Source organism: Ailuropoda melanoleuca, chromosome 8, assembly GCF_002007445.2.
Source record: "Ailuropoda melanoleuca isolate Jingjing chromosome 8, ASM200744v2, whole genome shotgun sequence".
NCBI classification, from domain to species: domain Eukaryota; kingdom Metazoa; phylum Chordata; class Mammalia; order Carnivora; family Ursidae; genus Ailuropoda; species Ailuropoda melanoleuca.
The window spans coordinates 58,040,458-58,060,367 of NC_048225.1; the positions used below are offsets into that span (position 1 = coordinate 58,040,458).

The following is a 19,910-nucleotide window of genomic DNA, read 5'->3' on the forward strand; positions in this document are numbered from 1 at the left end:
TGGATATATGCGTTTTATGTTTTGATACACATTGGTAAATTACTATCTAAGAATGTTGTACAGCAAACCCTTCTAAAATAGTTATACCAACTTAATTCCTCAGACCTTTCACAGGATAGATATTATCAATGATACCATTGATCATTTTAAGTCTTTCTCAATTGATACATAATATGCCTCTTCATTCGTGTTTATATTGAGTTTAATTATTTATGAGACTGAGAATATCCTACATATTTATTACACATTAGAGTTTCTTCTTATACAACTTCATTACTCATGTCCCTTGTCACTTCCTCCACGTGATCAAAGGGCTTTGCTTTAGTGATCTGTAAGAATGCTTAAATAAATGTTAATGGAAGTACACATTTTTCATTTGGATTAATCTTTAATTGTGGTGCTTTTGTCATGGAATTTATTGCCTCCTGCTTTATTATTATTTGTCTGTAATAGTTTGTCCTTCCAATTTCCATTTTGTCCTTCATTCTTCCTTTAGATGTCACCTGGGTGTATATGTGGTAGAGGATATGGGATGTGGGCCAGGTGGCTCACACGAAATTTTGTGGCAGTGAATAGGGAACCAAAATCCTGGATCCTGAAACCTAGCTGGGGCTTCTCTATACATTGACCTCTGCTGTAACTGTATCTATTTTTAATGAAATGGACTCCGCCTAGATTCGGGCACTGAGGATATTTACTGCTGCTGACTGCCAGCCTTGCCATTTCTTCCTATCTGGAATGATAGCCTTTCCATTTTTTTTTCCTTTCCAGTTGGGATAGACTTTACATCCCATCTGCCTTCAATTGCTCAAGGAAAATTGGTGCATTTGAGATAGAATGCAGAGGGCTTGGTGAGAGATGATAGCATGTGGGATAGAGTAGTCAATGCAGAGACAGCAGTAAGTGGGTGTAAGACAGAGTTATTAGGGAATGAGCACCTGGAATATGATACTTGTTTGGAAGATGAGTAAGATGATAGTGTGTGAAAGAATACGATTGAGATAATTTCAAGGCTTCTAGATTGAGAAACTGTGTTATGCTATCATTTGCTGAGTTGGAAAACGTTATAGGAGAAACAGATTTGGAGCAATGGAAAGAGAAATAGGGGAGTTTGGAATAGGCTGAATTGGATGCACCTGTGGGGTTTCTAAGATGGCAGGCATTGGGTAACTAGTTCCAACCTGAGGAGAGAGGATTATCTTCAAAATTATAAACATCAGAATCTTCAACAGAGGAGTCACAAAGTCATGGCATTTGGGGTTATCACCCAGGTGGAGTTCGTTGACCTAGAAAGCAGCAGACACAGATAGAGCACTACAGACTACCAACATTCAAGAACAGGTAGAAAGAAAAATGAGAGACACCTGAAGTTGGAGAAAAAGATTTGTGTATCATGTCATAAATAGAAGAAATTTAGAGGAAGAGCCCAACTGTTCCAGTGAAGTCTCACAAGAATGAGTCATTATATAGATTAGACAGGGGCAAGAATGCTGTGGTAAAACTCTACCCAGAGACTGGCCTCCCCCTGCTGGGGTGTCTTCTGTGAGGAGAGGAGGGTTCTCTTCTTTCCTTGAGGCCAACCTGACATAGGAAGTTATTGAAGAGTGTCTTTTCTTGGAAATTTTCCAATTGGGAATATCTGAAGGCAGAGTAAGCCACCTAAACCTTAGTCTTTAGGGAAGAATATTGTTCTCCTCTTTATGTTGGTGAACTTTCTACAATACTGATGAGAACCAGGCCAGAACCAGTTCTATTGTGGAGAAGGAGCAAAAAGGAAAAGGGACTGGGTGGTCTACTTTAGTGCTAGACATTGAGCCTGCCTTTGTTCAACCCCTTGAGACCCCACCGTTGTTATTACAGTTCACCAGGGCTGGGACTTCACAATGAACTTTGTTCCAAATCCCTAACTAGTCATTGTCTCTCCACCTAATAGTATTTTGGGCACCTATTTTCCTGGAAAACTTTCTGGATTGCTGGTAACTAGGCAGGTCTAAAATTATATGACTGGAATTATGTGAATTGAGTCTCTGGGAAAAAAATTATTTTGATACTGCTTCTATTATGACTTAAAATTGTAACAAATGACAGGTATTATTAATAAAGAGAAGAGACAAGAGATAGTTTATCACTTTACAGAGCTGAAAGTGAGATGATAATATTGAAGAAGGCTCAGAGGTGGATGTCTGTAGATCACTGTAACCATAAGCCATGAAATTTTTATTTTCAGTCTGTGAGACATATCCAATCCAAGACTCTGATGGCCACATTCAACTTGAGCGGCTTCAACCCGGGCCCACTCATCCTACTGGGAATCCCGGGGCTGGAGGAATTTCATGTCTGGATAGGGATTCTCTTCTTTATTATCTACCTTGTGGCCCTTGCAGGCAACAGCGTCCTTCTCTACCTTATTTCCATGGAGCGCAGCCTTCATGAGCCCATGTTCTTTTTCCTCTCCATGCTGGCTGCTACAGATATCATCCTGTCTAATACATGTGTACCCAAAGCATTCAGCATCTTCTGGCTAGGTCCTCAGGAAATCACCTTTCCTGCGTGCCTTACTCAGATGTTCTTTCTCCACTACAGCTTTGCTATGGATTCTGCCATTCTGCTGGCTATGGCATTTGATCGCTATGTTGCTATTTGCTTCCCGCTAAGATATACCACTATTCTCACCCGTCAGATTATCACTAAGATTGTAATGGCTATTGTCAGCAGGAGCTTTTGTATCATCTTCCCATGTGTGTTCCTAGTAAAGCGACTGCCTTTTTGCCGAACACTCATCATTCCACACACATACTGTGAGCACATAGGTGTTGCCCAACTCGCCTGTGCGGACATCTCCATCAACATCTGGTATGGTTTTGCTGTACCTGTAATGACTGTAACATCAGACCTGATCCTTATTGGCATCTCCTACACTCTCATCCTTCGTGCCATCTTTAACCTTCCATCCCGAGATGCCCGCCAGAAAGCCCTCAACACGTGTGGTTCCCATGTTTGTGTCATTCTTATATTCTATACACCAGCCCTGTTCTCTGTCCTCACCCACCGTTTTGGTCACAATATTCCTCGCTCCTTCCACATACTGGCTGCCAACCTCTATGTAGCCATCCCTCCTGCACTCAACCCAATCGTCTATGGGGTGAAGACAAAGCAGATCCGGCAAAAAATCATCTTATCCTTCTTCCCTCAATGGAACCAGTGACATGAGACTGAGAGCTTGGGAAAGGAAACAGGTAATTATGTTGACTTTGGAATGCATTTCATTTTTTTACAGCTAAAATATCTACAATGGTGATTTAAATACACACGAAATGCTAAAACTCCTCCATGTGTTGGAGGAATCAATAAGACAAGGTAAAGAGGTAGATGTCAAGAAAGGCAACAAAAAAAAGTTGAAGAAGATATGTCTGCTTGAAAAGATAGATCAGAGGGAAATTTCTATTTCATTTTAAAATAGATTTCCAAGACTTATGGGATAGAATATTGATCGTATATAATGTGGATTAAAAAAATAGAATATTATTCTTAATTAACAGGTTAAAAGAGATGACTGAAAGTCTAACAATTTGAGATATCTTTGTGATACTTTCCAGATGAAAGTTGGTAAAGCTAACAGCAAATGATTACCCTTCTTAGGAATCATCCAGGAAGATTAATCATCTAAAAGCATGGTTCTCAAACATTGATGAGTATCAAAATCACCTGGGGAGTGTGGTAGAAATGCAAAGTCCCAGATTCTATCCTACTTCAATGGGCCTCTGTGAACAGTTCTCTAGGTGATTCTGATACCTAAGAAATCTTGGATCCTTTCAAATCAGAAAAGTCCTGGTCCTTTGAAATACCCATAGACTTGGTTCTTTTAGTAATTTCCTGGGCTTGGAAGTAACATAGCTCTCTTTTATGCTCCCCATAACTGCTTTTTGCTTAGTATTGTATTAGTGATCCATCTTAAAATTCAATAACTGCAAATATTATATCACCAAAACATATCAGTTATCTCTACTTATTGTAGTCTTTGAAGGATTTCACTTCTGTCACAAAAAATTCTTGTCATGACTGTTGGTGATTTTAATGAACAAAGAGATGACCCATGAGTAACTTTGTGTGATATTCTCTAAAGATAGCCACAGTACTATATTTCATCTCCCATGCTTTTCTGCAGTGTGAACTTGCCATTCCCACATTACAGTTGGAGTCTAATTCTACTTATCTTGAATCTGTGTTAAACATAGGGGTTCCTTGAGAAATAGAATTCAGTGAAAGTGACATTCTGAGCCTTCTGAGGTTAGACCACAGAAGTCTTTGCAGTTTCCACTTGGGTCTCTTGAAATGATTTATCTTGGTATGCTCTCTCTTGGAACCCAAACGCTGAGCTACAAGTATCCCAAGCAGATGGAGAAGCCATGTCTAAATATTCTGGTGGACGACCCCAGTAGAGACCCCAGCCAACAGTCCGCAACAATTACCAGTCATGTTGGTAAGGTATCTTGAGTCTTCAGGTATCTGTAGGCTCAATGGGCTTCTCTCTGTAATGTATGAGAGACTCAAAGAGAGAACTACCCAACTATTTGAAGCTAAGTCATAGAACCACTAGAAGTAATAATTCGTTGTTTTTAGCTAATAAACTTGGGGATGGTTAGTTATGCAACAATAGATAAATGATGCAGCAATTGGTAACAGAAAGTGGGGTGCTTGTGTAGCAAAACCTAAAACATGTAGCATTAGTTTTGTCATAGGCAGCAAGCAAAAGCTGAAAAGGCCTTGAAGAAGCTGTTAATGGAGGTCAAAGACAGTGAGAAATTATTGTTCGAGGCTGGAGGAATACATATAGGTACAACGTGGTTGTAGGAAGTTTGAAATACCATAACTTAGAAAGCAGAAAAATACCTAATTGACATTCGGCCAAGGAGATTTTGAAGCAGAATACTGAAAATATCAACATTATTTTTATGCCACAGATGGTAAGGTACAGAAAGATATAAACTAAAGTGAAATTATTCAGTGTTCAAGCATAACTTAGAGTAAATACAAAGGAGTCATGGCTGGCTGAAATCAAATAAAAAAGAAATCTACACCCCCAGCCTCTCCAAATGACAAAAGACTCTCGAAAGAAAAAACAAAAAACAAAAACTGTCCTCAGGGTGTAATATTACCTCTAGGATGAGACTATAAAGTCCTTTGCTAAGAGTAAAGAAATATTTAAGGGTATGCCTAATTAATCTTTGCAATTAGATGAAGAAGCTTCTAGGAATCTTAAGGATATTTTCCTAGAGAACCATAATTCTCAGGCAAAATCAGACAGGGGACAGACTAGAAGATATTTGTGGTATAATTTTTGTCTAATGGAATGAACCCTAAAGGATTCATAAAGAACCAAAATTTTTAAGAGAAATGTACAGAGGCGAGCACCATCAGCTTCGACTAAAAGGGACAGCGTTAATGCAAAATGAAAAGGTGACTTTGGGTCTCCAATTTCATTAAGCAGGAAGCAGATGAAGAAAAGTACTCAGATGTAAACACAGGGCACTACTCAATGGGAGGCAAAGATGACACAGAATATAAAGCCAATTGGCCAGAGGTTAGACAAAAGCCATGGAAAATCATTCACAGGGAGATGATTGGGTCCTTATTAAGAAACCGGTGGTATTCATCTTCGGCTGGATTTTAGAAACTGTAATGGACTAGTGACTGTACTATGACTCTCCCAATATTTTACATATGAGTACCAATTGCAGCTCTCCATCTCAGCATCACCAGAGTGTGCTGGCTGTGTAGATGGCAGATTTCTTTCTCATTTCTTTATTTCACAGGTCTTCAGATTGAAAGGAAGTGCATTCAGGGATCTGCATACAAGGAACTGAACCGAAGGAGCCTTATTCACGCTTCGTCCTGATTTAGACGCTGAGATCCTGGACTTTGAACTAGTCCCATAATGGGAATGAGACCTTAGGATTTTAGGGAAGAGGTGAATGTATTTTGTTTTTATTTTTGTTTTGTGAATGTTTTTGTATGTAAAAGGAGATCTGTGTTATTATGGCCTAGGGTGCACTGTTGCAGGTTTTAAGATGGCCAAAACAATATCACGCATCCTATATACTTTTCTGCAAAATGATCTTGCTACTTCTCTAAGAGGTGTGGTGTAATTCCACTCCCCTCTTACCTGGGCTGGCCTTAGTGATGTCCTTGAAAAAAAGAATGTAATAGATGTGACATTTCAGGATAGCCAAGGCTAGATTATAAGAACCCTTACATCTTCCTCATTGGTGTCTTTGGATAGATATTTGCATTTTTGGACACTCTCCCTAGAACACAGCCACCATACTGTGAGAATCCCAGACTGCATGGACAGTTCATGTGCTTAACAGCCTGGCTGAGCTACTGGGTAGCAGCCAGAATTAATTGCATCAGCTGCTTAGAAGCAACCACAGCTCCATCCACAATCTGATTGCGGCCACCTGAGAGAAAGAGAGGAGAGACCCCAAATGACAGCTGCCCATGTGATCCCAGGAGATCTACAGAATCATGAGATAATAATACATTATTTGAAACCACTACTTTTGGGGGTAGTTTGCTATGCAATAATAAATAATTGGAACAATTAGACTCTCATTACTCTGAATTTTTCTCTAAAGAGCTTGACCATCCTACCTCATCGACTAATTCTTTAGAAACACCTTAGAATTTGTGTTTCCACAAATACATGCAAATTATTCATAATCTAAATTTTAGGCATTCAGTTCCTGATCCATCACTTTCTATTTTCACTTTGTCTTGAATCCCAGTCCAATAATCTCTCTACTTCTTCAATGCATTTATAATAAATTGATCTTTTTTTTTTAAGATTTTATTTATTTATTCGATAGAGATAGAGACAGCCAGCAAGAGAGGGAACACAAGCAGGGGCAGTGGGAGAGGAAGAAGCAGGCTCATAGCGGAAGAGCCTGATGTGGGGCTCGATCCCATAACGCCGGGATGATGCCCTGAGCTGAAGGCAGACGCTTAACTGCTGTGCCACCCAGGCGCCCCTGTAATAAATTGATCTTATTACCTTTTCACGTTTCCTCATTTCCTCCTTTTTCCCTCCTCTTTACCGGCATTAATTTTATGATTCATTCTTAGAATTACTGTTGAATACAAATTATTTCTCTCCTTTCACCCTCCTTCCTTTTGTAACACACACATGCACACGCACACACACACACACACACTTCAGTATACTTGTCCAACAACTTTTTTCTAAATCTAACTGCCCACTCTATGTCTGTAGCTGTGGGATAAAAATTGTAAATATGCTGATTCACCTCATTTTAAATTTAGCATTGCTAAACTAAGAATGTTTTTAGTTACAAAGAGACCACAATAATTTCATAATGATAGGGAAACATAATTTCACTTACATAACAGATATAAACTGGGATTTTCTAGGACAAGCTGGCATACATAGCTCCTAAGTTTTAATTCATGGCAGTTTTACCGCATTTCTCTGTTTATTTATTTTCATACACTTTTTGTTTTGTTTTGTTTTGGGGTTGTTGGGTTTTTTGCCGCCTCAGACCTTAAGGTCTCCCAGCAAGTAACTGCTCCCTTGGGCTGAGTGAGTGCCTTGGGCAGTTTTCTGGCTCTATGTGCTATTTGGTCTTGCCAACTTTCGATACCTGGAGTTATGTCATCTCAATGACCCAGAGCCTCCCACGTCCCACCTGATCCCAGACAGAATGCCAGGCACAACCGTCCTATTTAATTCTGCTAAGGAGCCTATGAATCAAGTACTATTATAATCCCCATTTTATAGATGAGAAAACTGAGGCCCAGGGTGAGTATCACTTTGCCCAAATTCACACAGCTAGAAAATGGAGGAGCTGGGATTTTAACCCACACAATCTAGCCTCAAAGTCCACATTCTTTTTTTTTTAAGATTTTATTTATTTATTTGACAGAGAGACAGCCAGTGAGAGAGGGAACACAAGCAGGGGGAGTGGGAGAGGAAGAAGCAGGCTCCCAGCCGAGGAGTCTGATGTGGGCCTCGATCCCAGACCCCTGGGATCACGCCCTGAGACAAAGGCAGATGCTTAATGGCTGAGCCACCCAGGCGCCCCCAAAGTCCACATTCTTAACCACTAAACCTTAATGCTTGGGGAAGGCACAGGGAGGGGAGTGGATTAAGTTTTGCATGCTATGCACTCCCTTACCTTTACTAAATTTAGTTTCTTGGAAAAAAAAAAATCTCCTGGCCACTGGGGGGTGTGTGTGTGTATGGGGATCCCACTAGCTTTCCTTGGACTTTGGGACTGTCCACTTCCCAGTAACAAAGGTCCCCCTGACTGGGTAACTTCCAGTCATCCCTGAAGGCCCTCAGGCCACGACTACCTGCACCTACAAATCCCCACCAACCTAGAGCCATGACTGTCACACTACCCGTTCATGAAACGCCCTTGCTGCCTCAGTGTCCATGCCTCCGCCCACGGCCTCCTCTGCCCATTACCCACCCGCTCATGCCCCCCCGGCCACCAAGTACCCCATGAGACAGGCCAGGTGGTGAGGTACAAGCCTGCAGTAACCTCCAGAAACAGGTCAGCGTTTGGGAGCCCTGGTGCCTCCACTTAAGGACCAGTGACGTCATGACATTTCGGCCATCCAATTGGCCGGCTATTTGTTCTCCGAATTTCTGCATCTCATCTAACGAATACGCAGGGCAGGCTGGAATAGAGATTTTTAACCAAGAGTTAATGGATCAGGCTGGACTTCTAAATTAAATAAATATATATATATATATATACGTATGTATATATACACATATATATATATTTTTTTTCTCTTCAAAATGTGGTCATATAACTTGAGGATTGGTTTAGGATGCAGGTGCTGGGGGGAGAGACCTCCTGGGTTCTCCGGACACTTAAACCATTGAAGTCACCTGGGTCAGGGGACGTCTGAATCTTAGCATTGTTATCTGTAAATGGAGATGAAGAAAATACTGTAAGAACTGTGTCTAGTACCCACTCAGAGAGTCTCAAAAAATGCTAGCTCTGTCACCTTTAGGCCCCCTTCACCCATTTCTCATCCCCCACTGACCACCACAAATCATCTGTTCTCTGTGTCCATGAGCTTGTTTTCTTTTTCTTGTATTCTGCATGTGAAAAGAAAGATCATGTGGTATTTGTCTTTCTCTGAGTTATTTCATTTAGAGTAATGCTCTCTAGTTCCATCCATGTTGTTGCATGGTATGATTTCACTTTTATTGCTGGATAATATTCCATTACACACACACACACACACACACACACACATGCACACACACACCCACACACGCCACAATTTCTTTGTCTTTTCATCTATTGATAGACACTTAGGTTGATTTATTTCTTATGTCCACAAAGTCTGACAGCAGTTGACAACTCTCAAGGGTAGTTTTTCTCTGTGCAGTGACTCAGGGACCCAGGCTGCTTGTACAATCCCCCTCAGAACCTTGGTAATCTACTTGCTGTCCTGCCTAGGTTTCCTGCCATATCAATTAAATCAGTGTGGCTGTGGTAGGATTAAGATGTCAGTATTTGTTAAAAAGCCCCAGGAGGTTCCAGTGTACAGTAAAGTTTGAGAACCACAGACTTGTGTAATTAATAGCTCTATTTTGCCTATGAAGAAACTGAGGGCCTGATAAATTAAACAATCTATTCAAAATTTCTCAGCTAGTAAATGTCAGACCTGGGATTCAGATCTACATCTCTCTTATTTTAATTTGCTTTATGTTCTGTGAAAGAGATTCCTCTGTGCAGTAGTACTGGATTAAGGGGAATCACCTTTTAAGTTTCTTTATACTTCCGAATTACTTTCTAAAAATCTTGAACCAGTTTACACACCAACTTGCACGAAAGAATTAACAGACACATTGTAAATATAATTGTGCTCTGCATATGTACTTATAGTTCAATGCCAATGAGTCAGATGCTGAGGGCTGGAGTGAGGGAGGGAGAAGAGGCATAACTAAGATATTTACATATCTCTGGGATCTGCCTGGTGAGCACATTGAAATGAATCTGAGTCCACTTTGTCCAGTCTTTCTTAGAAAGCGATCTTCCCATGGCTCAGATATATCTTAGTCTTGCGTGGTTCCAGATGACAGTCCAGTCCTAGAAGGAAATGCTATTGTAATTTATAAGTCTCTCCTGACCCAATCAATTCAACATGTACTTTTGTATCTTCCTTCCAGGTTACTTAGATACTTGGTCTAAGTGAGGCTTTGATGGGGAATAAAGAAACATTTAAAAGGGCCACCATGTCACTACCTCAGTGCGTTATAGGAGGAGAATGTATTTTACACATAACTGTAACTAGCAGTATCTTTGAATCAGTAGCTTATCCTCTCATCTAATTAGACGAAGGAGAAAAGACAAAGAATTACCAAATGAAGACACAAACCGTTAAAGGGAAATAAAGACTCAAACTCAAGGTCAATGTGGAGAAATTCAGGTTAAGCTGAGTGATGATTGTTTTCTTGAAAGCAGGTAACATGTGGTATTGAATTAGGAACCAAAGGAAGCCATGCAAAATCTAACTCAAGGTATATCACTTCCAATCTATCCTCATCCCATGTCACCTCCTTTCTCCCAGAATTTCCCTCCCCAATCATTTTTTTTAAAAGATTTTATTTATTTATTTGACAGAGACAGACAGCCAGCGAGAGAGGGAACACAAGCAGGGGGAGTGGGAGAGGAAGAAGCAGGCTCCCAGCAGAGGAACCCGATGTGGGGCTCGATCCCAGAACGCTGGGATCACGCCCTGAGCAGAAGGCAGACGCTTAAGGACTGCACCACCCAGGCACCCCTCCCTCCCCAATCATTTAACATAATTTGGCTACATGTTTTGGTTTGGTTTGGTTTGGTTTGGTTTGAGAGCTGGGCAGATATTAACTTACTGTAGGATAGGGATGACACTTCTCCTGCCTTAAAAAAATGTCCAGCCTTTATGAGAAGACTCTGATATAACTGGCGTGTTTCCCCAGGGATCTTATTCGCAAATTCACCTCTCCTTTTAGCAGCTGGGAGCTTTGATGCTCTGAGCCACACCACAGCCTCCCTGGGTTAAAAAAACCTTCACAAGGTGGTGATAAATGAGACCAGATCATACATCCAGGAGCTATGTTACTTGTGCTGGATCAAGATTTCTCCAATACGGCTAACTCTCAAGGTTGGGGTGAATGTTAAATAGATGAAATGGACAAAAAATAAGGTTGAGGACAGTTCTGTAAAGCCAGGAGGAGCGGTATGGGAAGATACAGAGGGATGACGATTATACAAAGATATTGATGTCCTTGGCCACTCTGGAGGTCATATCAGATCGTCCCCTGACTCCATTATAAGAGGTACAATTCCTTGAATTCCTGTTTGCATAGCCTGATTGCATATCAAATATATTGTCAATAACGCCTTCTTTTCTTTGCACTTCAGTCCTTTATGCTGCAGTTAGAGATTTTAGTCTGTTGGTATTTTTCTTATGGGCTCAAGGCAAGCCAGTGAAATCAATCTCTGGGAACAGCCTTTCTTAAAACAATGAAGAATTCAGAATTTCTTGATAATAGCTGCATTTGGTTCTCACTCATATCACCTTAGCAGGAGTAAATCTATCTATCTATCTATCTATCTATCTATCTATCTATCTATCTATCATCTATCATCTATCAATTAGAGAATAACCTTGTGCTTGAGTACCTAAATTCCTCATAGTGCCCCCACAAAGCCTAGGGGATCAGCAAACTCATTTGATTTCCACCCTCACCAGGGTCCAAGTACAGCTGGCAACCTTTCCATCAAGTTGTCTAATTCTTTCCAGTAATTTCACATGCAGGAAACTTAGAACCCCACCAAACCAGGAATCTCTGCTCCAGTATCTCCAGATTAATGAGGGGAACTCAATGGCATTATCATATTGATGGGATTAGGATCATTGAGGAGCAATTCTATCTCCGATTTGTGAGAGTCCACCCAACCCAGCCGACTGAGAAGTGGTCTTGGATATCTCTGAAGATCTTAATTTACAAGTGGATGAAATCACAGTGCCTTCACCCTTGGATTACAGACTCAAGAAAAGCCAATATGTCTTTCAACTTGAGGAACTGAAAGACGTTTCTTCCTCTGAGATGCAGGTACACAGTTAGACCAATGCACTCTGAGATGTACAAAAGTGTGAGAAATATCTGTATTATAATACATGTTTATTAAATTACAGAAACTGTATTATATTTTACATGATTTTTCTCAATTCCCTGATAACCTTATGAGGTAAGAATTATCATCTGAATTTTATTTAGGAAACCGAGAACAGAGGGGAATAAGACAATTAGCAAGTCATGGCAATCAGGCCAGATTTTGAACCCAGGCAGTCAGAATTTAGTCTCTGACCTCTTATTTTCCAGACCACATAAAGAAGGTGACAATCCTAGGAAGTGAGTTGCACAAGAGATGTTTGAAGCATTTGAGGAAGACTCAAATTTGAAGTCTAAATTTTATTTCCTTTGTGAAGCTTTCTCTGAATAAGAACTGACTTATGTATCTTTTCTTCCTAGCATACATCAACATAACATTTCCACATGTATATTGGAGATTACTTGATTAATTATGTCTTCTCATTAGCAAGACTAATGTGTCATGGAGCATGGATATTCTTACTATTTAGTATATACAAAACATTTAGAAGAGTGTCTGCATGGTAGACTGTCAATAATGTGCTTTTTGACAAAGTAATAAAATGAAAGAGCAATTTTAGGAAAGATATTAATTTCATAAAATTGAAAAGCCAAGACACTGAAGAGGAAAATAGTGCTTGTCTGATGTGGATTATTTACAGATATTGATTTAAGGAAAGAAGAAATACTCTCAGACTCAGAGGGTCTGAAATTGAACATGGGTGCCTCAAGAAAGCATAGATTGTCTGCCATTAGAGTTGTATAGGCAACTTCCAGGTGACCACTTTTCAGGATATCACATTTGGGAGCCAAGCATCATAAAATTATTGAACTATCTGTGCTTTGTAATTTATTTCCTAAATAGATGAAAGATTATATTTCATTAATTTAACTATTGTTTAAAAACCACAGGTATTCCCTGGATAGAAGTAAATAATATTTATACTTTCCAAGATGGACATTGAAATGTTCATAGTCACTTGCTGTTATAACTCGATTATTGGATTTTTAAGGACATAAAAAAATTATAATAGAATTGTAGTAAATTCTATTTTATGGTTAAAAAGTTAAGCAAAATAATAATTTCACTAGTAATTAAAACTTGTAATAACATTATAACCTATGCGATTTGTAGCTATAGTAATTCTTAGTATGAAGTAATAAACTTGCAGTAGCATATGAGAAATGCATATTGCAATTAATAAAACAAATATAATTAGTTGGTCTTTTAATAATATAGTTGGACATGAATATGGGACTGAAGGAAGGCTATTCTTTTTAATTACTATAGAATTTTTTGATCTTATCTTACATCTTTCCACGTTCTAAAATTCTTTCGAGGGGAGGACAATTGGATGAACTTAATGTTAATGTCCCTTCTAAAAAAATAGTCTTTGAGTCCCAAACACTGGACTTCAGGAAAGTAGGAATGATGACTCTGACTTCACCTACAAGGATCTCTCAAGGCACAGTGGCTCCAGGGAAAGATGCCTCTCTTACTCTTTTCTGCTTGGCTATTTTCATAATCTCAATCCGGAGCCCAGTCACTGCCAAAACCCTTCCCTGATTTAATTCACCTGTGAGCCCCTGGTTTCTGACTTTCTACTTCCCTTCCCATGGCATGCTGCACTTGGAGACTTAGGGGACCACATGCCTGTGAGGCTCCTGGCCTGACCAGTCATATCAGGGCTTATACAAAACAGATTAAGGCAGATTTGTTTAACAATTCAACTAAATCATATGGCAAATCAAAAAAACAGAAATTTATTATAGATGTAGATTACATTAGACTACAAATGTATTGGAGAGCTAAATAGGAGCACATCCTGGAGTATATTGAGTGAAAAGAACATGATGGGGATCATAGAACTGGATGAGAAAAGATCTTGTCTGATCCAAAGAAACACCATTTTTCAACTGTCGTCACTTACAAAAGTCTGTTAAAAAATTCATTTGCTGTGTTCCATCTTTTGTCCATTTACCTGTTAAATGCTATTTTTTGTTCTTATGTATATAAGGTATTAATGCCAGTTGTAGAAGAAAATGAGACTCACATTTGATAGTGTAATGGGGCAAGAGACGTACACATCATCAGAAAGAAGTTTATATTTCCTAAGGGAGGTATGCTGAAGATGGGTATGCCTGTCTCACCACAGCAGCAAGAATCACAGAAGGGCTTCATAAAGGGGGACATAATCATGTGGGTTTTGAATGACTATTAAATAGCAGTTCGCCTGGTGACCAATGGGAATAGCTATTCTGTGCCCTCAAAAAGCAGCATATGAAAAAGCAGGCAGATGTGATAAAGCATGCTTTTGGACATTTCAAAACACTTGGACATGGCTGGAACATGAAGTATGCAGTGGAGTGGTTGGTAAACAATCTGAGATAGGTGGGCAGGAGTGCAAGCAAGAAGAGCTTTGCATGCCATATCAAGATCCTAGCAGGAAATGGAGCTCACAGCTACATTAGGATCATTTAGGGCAGTGTAATACAGAAATCATTCTCAAAGATGTGGGTAAGTGTAGGGAAGTCACAAGTGCTTGTGAAGTTCCTGGATTAGTGACAGCAGGCACTGTTATCATCCCTTGGACTGAAGGGACAAGAGGAAGACACGGTTAAAAGAAGGATATTTATAGAGAGATATAGCTAGCTTGCAGCAGTCCTGTGGGGAGGGAGCTGAAGGAATAAATCCCTCACCTGCCTTCAATCTTCTGTTGGTGTTTCCTATTGTCAAATCCAATCAGAAGTGAGAGAGCAGGGAATCTCTGGATGTAGTCCAGCGTCCAAGGAACCAGATCATGATGGAAAGTGGTGGAAGGTAAGTCAGAGTAGGGTAATACAAGGGATTCTGAGCAGTATACACTAAGAAAGGTTATATTTGTGTTTTTGTTGATGAATTTCACATGATAGAATATTTCTTTAGCTATGAAAAGCTGTCACTGGAAGATGGAAATCCTAGAAGTAGTCTTATTAGTTACAAAGCTATTTTAATACCCTAGGCAAGAAATGAGGACGGCATGAATTGGAGTAGAATTGGTGGGCATGAAAGAGAGGTAAGAAACTGAATGATTATGTGGGAGGAATAAATGACATTTAGGATGATTCATCTCGTTTTCTAACCACTTTCAGGAAGATAAAGCTGTGTGTTCTCTTCATTATTATGTTTTCTGCATCAGTCACCAATGACACTGCCTTCCATCCTTCCACATTTATTCTACTTGGAATCCCTGGGCTGCAAGACCAGCACGTGTGGGCTGCCATCCCCTTCTGCTCCATGTATATCCTTGCTCTCGTTGGCAATGGCACCATCCTCTCCATCATCATTGCAGACAGAACTCTGCATGAGCCAATGTACCTCTTCCTGTGCCTACTTTCTATCGCTGACCTGATTCTCTGTTCCACCACCTTGCCCAAAATGCTAACAATCTTCTGGCTTAAGACCCATATGATTTCCTACCATGGCTGTCTCACACAGATGTTCTTTGTTCACGCTGTTTTTGCCATGGAGTCGGCTATTCTACTGGCCATGGCTTTTGACCGCTATGTGGCTATCTGCCGTCCGCTTCACTATACATCCATCCTCAATGCCACAGTGATTGGGAAGATTGGCCTGGCATGTGTGGTCCGTGGCCTCCTCTTTGTTTTCCCCTTTGTCATCCTCATCGAACGCTTACCCTTCTGTGGACATCACATCATCCCCCACACCTACTGTGAGCACATGGGCATTGCCAAGCTGGCTTGTGCCAGCATCAAGCCCAACACCATTTATGGTCTCACTGTGGCACTTGTAGTCACTGGCATGGATGTGGTCCTCATCGCCACCTCCTATGGCCTGATCCTGCGGGCTGTGCTGCGCCTGCCCTCAAAAGATGCCCAATTCCGAGCATTTAGCACTTGTGGAGCCCACATCTGTGTGATTCTTGTTTTCTATGTACCTGCCTTTTTTTCTTTTTTCACCCATCGCTTCGGCCAACGAGTACCTCCTCATGTCCATATTGTACTTGCAAATCTCTATCTCCTTGTACCCCCTGTTCTCAACCCCCTGGTCTATGGCATTAATATCAAACAGATCCGCCTGAGAATATTAGGCTTTTTTATGGGAAGGAGGTAGCTGGACTCTCTGCACACCCCAAGGACCGATGGGAAAAGTTGTAACTGATCTGGCACCTTGCTTGGACTAGAGGTTTCTGTTTCTGCTAATTCTGATCAGCCAGTATCATGTATTATCTGAAACTTTTGAAGTACCTAGAACAACATTTATACCTGCTAAATCTATGGAGTACTATTTTCCTGTGAGGCTATTATGTGGCTCATTAATAGACCCGTAGGTTTTGAATCTTTGTGGGAAAACATCAGGAGGCATTGTAGTAGTACTTTTAACATAAGAGCCAGTAAGTTACTCTGTGTTCAGAAAACCCAGTGCTGGACATTGTCCACAATAGCTAAATTGAGGAAGGACCCAAGATGTCCTTCAACAGATGACTGGTTAAGAAGATGTGGTCGATACACACAATGGAATATTGCTCAGCTATCAAGAAGAATGATTTCTCAACATTTGTTGCAACATGGACGGCACTGGAGGAGATAATGCTAAGTGAAATAAGTCAAGCAGAGAAAGACAATTATCATATGGTTTCACTCATCTATGGAACATAAGAAGTAGGAAGATCAGTAGGAGAAGAAAGGGATAAAGAAAGGGGGAGTAAACAGAAGGGGGAATGAAGCCTGAGAGACTATGGACTCTGAGAAACAAACTGAGGGCTTCAGAGGGGTGGGGGTGGGGGAATGGGATAGGCTGGTGATGGGTAGTAAGGAGGGCACATATTGCGTGATGCACTGGGTGTTATATGCAACTAATGAATCATGGAACTTTACATCAAAAACCAGGGATGTACTGTATGGTGACTAACATAATAAAATAAAAAATATTGGGGCGCCTGGGTGGCACAGTGGTTAAGCGTCTGCCTTCGGCTCAGGGCGTGATCCCGGCGTTATGGGATCGAGCCCCACATCAGGCTCCTCTGCTATGAGCCTGCTTCTTCCTCTCCCACTCCCCCTGCTTGTGTTCCCTCTCTCGCTGGCTGTCTCTATCTCTGTCAAATAAATAAATAAAATCTTTTAAAAAAATATTATAATAAAAGAAAACCCAGTGCTGGAAAGAGGAAAAGTGATCAGAAAAGATCTACTCCTTTATAACTTAAAGAAATTGAGAATAACACACACACACACATTGATTGATTGACTGCCAGCATTTTCTTAGACCAAGAGTGCAGTAAGAGTGTCAACCCTAGATGAGAGATGGGCTGAGGCAGCCCAGGATCCTCTGGATGTGGCATTAGATTTAAACAGATGGAGATGACTGCTAAGTGACTCTTTGTACGAAGTCTGGAAGCACATTATCCACGGGAAAGCCATAACTCAAGGTTCTCAAGGAATTGCTTCAAAAAATGATACTTTGTAGGTGATATATTCACTTAATTTCTGATGATCTTTGCATTTTTCTCTGATATTCTCTCAGCAATGAACTTTACATTTACATGTAAATGATTTTTATGGGCCACTGTGGAGGTAGTCTGACCTTGTGTTTGCCTCATTTAGTCAACATTTTGGGTATATACAAATTCCCGGGACACAGAGTTTCCTGCTAATGTTAGCCAGGATAGCCGAGGCTAGTCAGACCCGCAAGTAGCTTTCTCCAAACAGCTGGCCTTTAGCACAGGCTTGCCTTCCACAGGAGCTGGGGTGTTTGTTTTTGGATACCTTGAAAGGGATGAAAGCAAGCAACCAGTCTACCCTCATACACAATACATCAATCTTCTCCTGAGCCACTTTGCCACTGTATATTGTCTTTGACAAGAAATTCTCCATCTTCTAAGGCATTGTGCCACTTTTCAACTTCAGTATCCATATCTTTCTTTTTCTAAGGTCTGAGATTCAACTTACAAAGACTTGATTTAATTGTAATGCGATGTTTGAAGCAGAAGGGTCATATAAGCAGAGCTCAAAAATAATTTTTATTGTGCTATTATAAAATAGATCACATAAAATTTGCCTTTCAAACCAGTATGTTGTATAACCATCAGCATTATGCAATTCCAAATATTTTGTCACCACAAATAGAAACTTTATAACCGTTAAGCAATAACTCCCCATTCCTACCTCTACACAGTCTTTGGACATCTCTAATCTACGAACAAAAACAACAATAGCAAAAACAGGACTTTTGCAAGAACTTTAGAAAGACTGTTTATTTATTTACCCTTTCAGTTGAACATTCATTCAAAAGTATATATTGAAGATTAACCATGTAATGGGTACAACAGGCATTGAATTTCACAGGTGAAGAAGACACAGTGTGCGACTTGAGGAAATTTACACTCTAGGGAGAGAGGAAGTAAGGACTACAACAGAATAAGGGATTTGCAGTGACAAGGTGTAAAAGATACTATTAAAGAGGAACATATGGCATGTTAAGATAATTCTATTTTTTTCTTACAATGAAATAATCATTAATTTATGATCCATCCTAATACTAGGCCCTCTTTCCATTGGACTGAGGTAAAAAGGTACGACCTGTCTGTATCTTGGTTTTAATCTTATCAAGGTTCCCATGCCAAATAACTAAGCCATCTCTATAAAAAATTTCATCAAAAAGTAATTGTAATAAGGTGCTTCCTATATTTTGGGGAAAGGACAATTAAGTAACTGTGATAACTATCTCCTGCATTGAAAATTATTATTATTTTTTTAACGATTTTTTATTATATTATGTTAGTCACCATACAGTACATCCCCGGATTCCGATGTAAAGTTCAATGCTTCATTAGTTGCGTATAACACCCAGTGCACCATGCAATACATGCCCTCCTTACCACCCATCACCGGCCTATCCCAATACCCCACCCCCCTCCCCTCTGAAGCCCTCAGTTTGTTTCTCATAGTCCATAGTCTCTCATGTTTCATTCCCTCTTCTGATTACCCCCCTTTCTTTATCCCTTTCTTCCCCTACTGATCATCCTAGTTCTTATGTTCCATAGATGAGAGAAACCATATGATAATTGTATTTCTCTGCTTGACTTATTTCACTTAGCATTATCTCCTCCAGTGCCGTCCATGTTGAGAATTCGTTCTTTCTGATAGCTGAGTAATATTCCATTGTATATATGGACCACAGCATCTTAATCCAGTCATCTGTTGAAGGGCATCTCGGCTCCTTCCACGATTTAGCTATTGTGGACAACGCTGCATATGGCCCTTCTCTTCACTACATCTGTATCTTTGGGGTAAACACCCAGTAGTGCAATGGCTGGATCATAGGGTAGCTCAATTTTTAACTTTTTAAGGGACCTCCACACTGTTTTCCAGAGTGGCTGTACCAACTTGCATTCCCACCAACAATGTAGGAGGGATCCCCTTTCTCCACATCCTCTCCAACAATTGTTGTTTCTTGCCTTGTCTATCTTTGCCATTCTAACTGGCGTAAGGTGGTATCTCAGTGTGGTTTTGATTTGAATTTCCCTGATGGCTAATGATTTTGAACATTTTTTCATGTGTCTGTTAGCCATTTGTATGTCTTCATTGNAATGTGTCTGCTAACCATTCATATGTTTTCATTGGAAAAGTGTCTATTCATATCTTCTGCCCATTTTTTGATTTGTTTATTTGTTTCTCGTGTATTGAGTTTGAGAAGTTCTTTGTAGATCTTGGATACCAGTCCTTTATCTGT

At 40.2% G+C, this 19,910-nt stretch overlaps 2 protein-coding genes across 3 annotated transcripts; both read left to right on the top strand.

Annotated features, from left to right (window-relative positions):
- On the top strand, positions 1-6,571 carry LOC100475258 (olfactory receptor 52H1). 2 transcript variants are annotated; one of them, XR_004627175.1, is made up of 2 exons: positions 1-5,968; positions 6,281-6,571. XR_004627175.1 is itself a non-coding variant. In XM_034666467.1 (2 exons), the coding sequence occupies exon 1, from the start codon at positions 2,258-2,260 to the stop codon at positions 3,203-3,205; it is 948 nt and encodes a 315-aa protein (XP_034522358.1). In that variant the 5' UTR covers positions 1-2,257; the 3' UTR covers positions 3,206-3,236; positions 5,814-6,571. The 2 variants fall into 2 exon arrangements, 1 of the variants encoding a protein (XP_034522358.1); XM_034666467.1 differs by having other exon boundaries at positions 1-3,236; positions 5,814-6,571.
- Positions 6,572-14,985: 8,414 nt separating this feature from the next.
- LOC100468690 (olfactory receptor 52D1) lies at positions 14,986-16,295 on the top strand. Its single transcript, XM_002926070.3, has 2 exons — positions 14,986-15,002; positions 15,314-16,295. Exons 1-2 carry the CDS (start codon positions 14,986-14,988, stop codon positions 16,293-16,295), a joined length of 999 nt encoding a protein of 332 aa, XP_002926116.2.
- Positions 16,296-19,910: the final 3,615 nt, after the last annotated feature.

Excerpts from the sequence above, each read along its gene's own strand:
- LOC100475258 (XM_034666467.1), top strand. The coding sequence starts at position 2,258 with ATGGCCACATTCAACTTGAGCGGCTTCAACCCGGGCCCACTCATCCTA.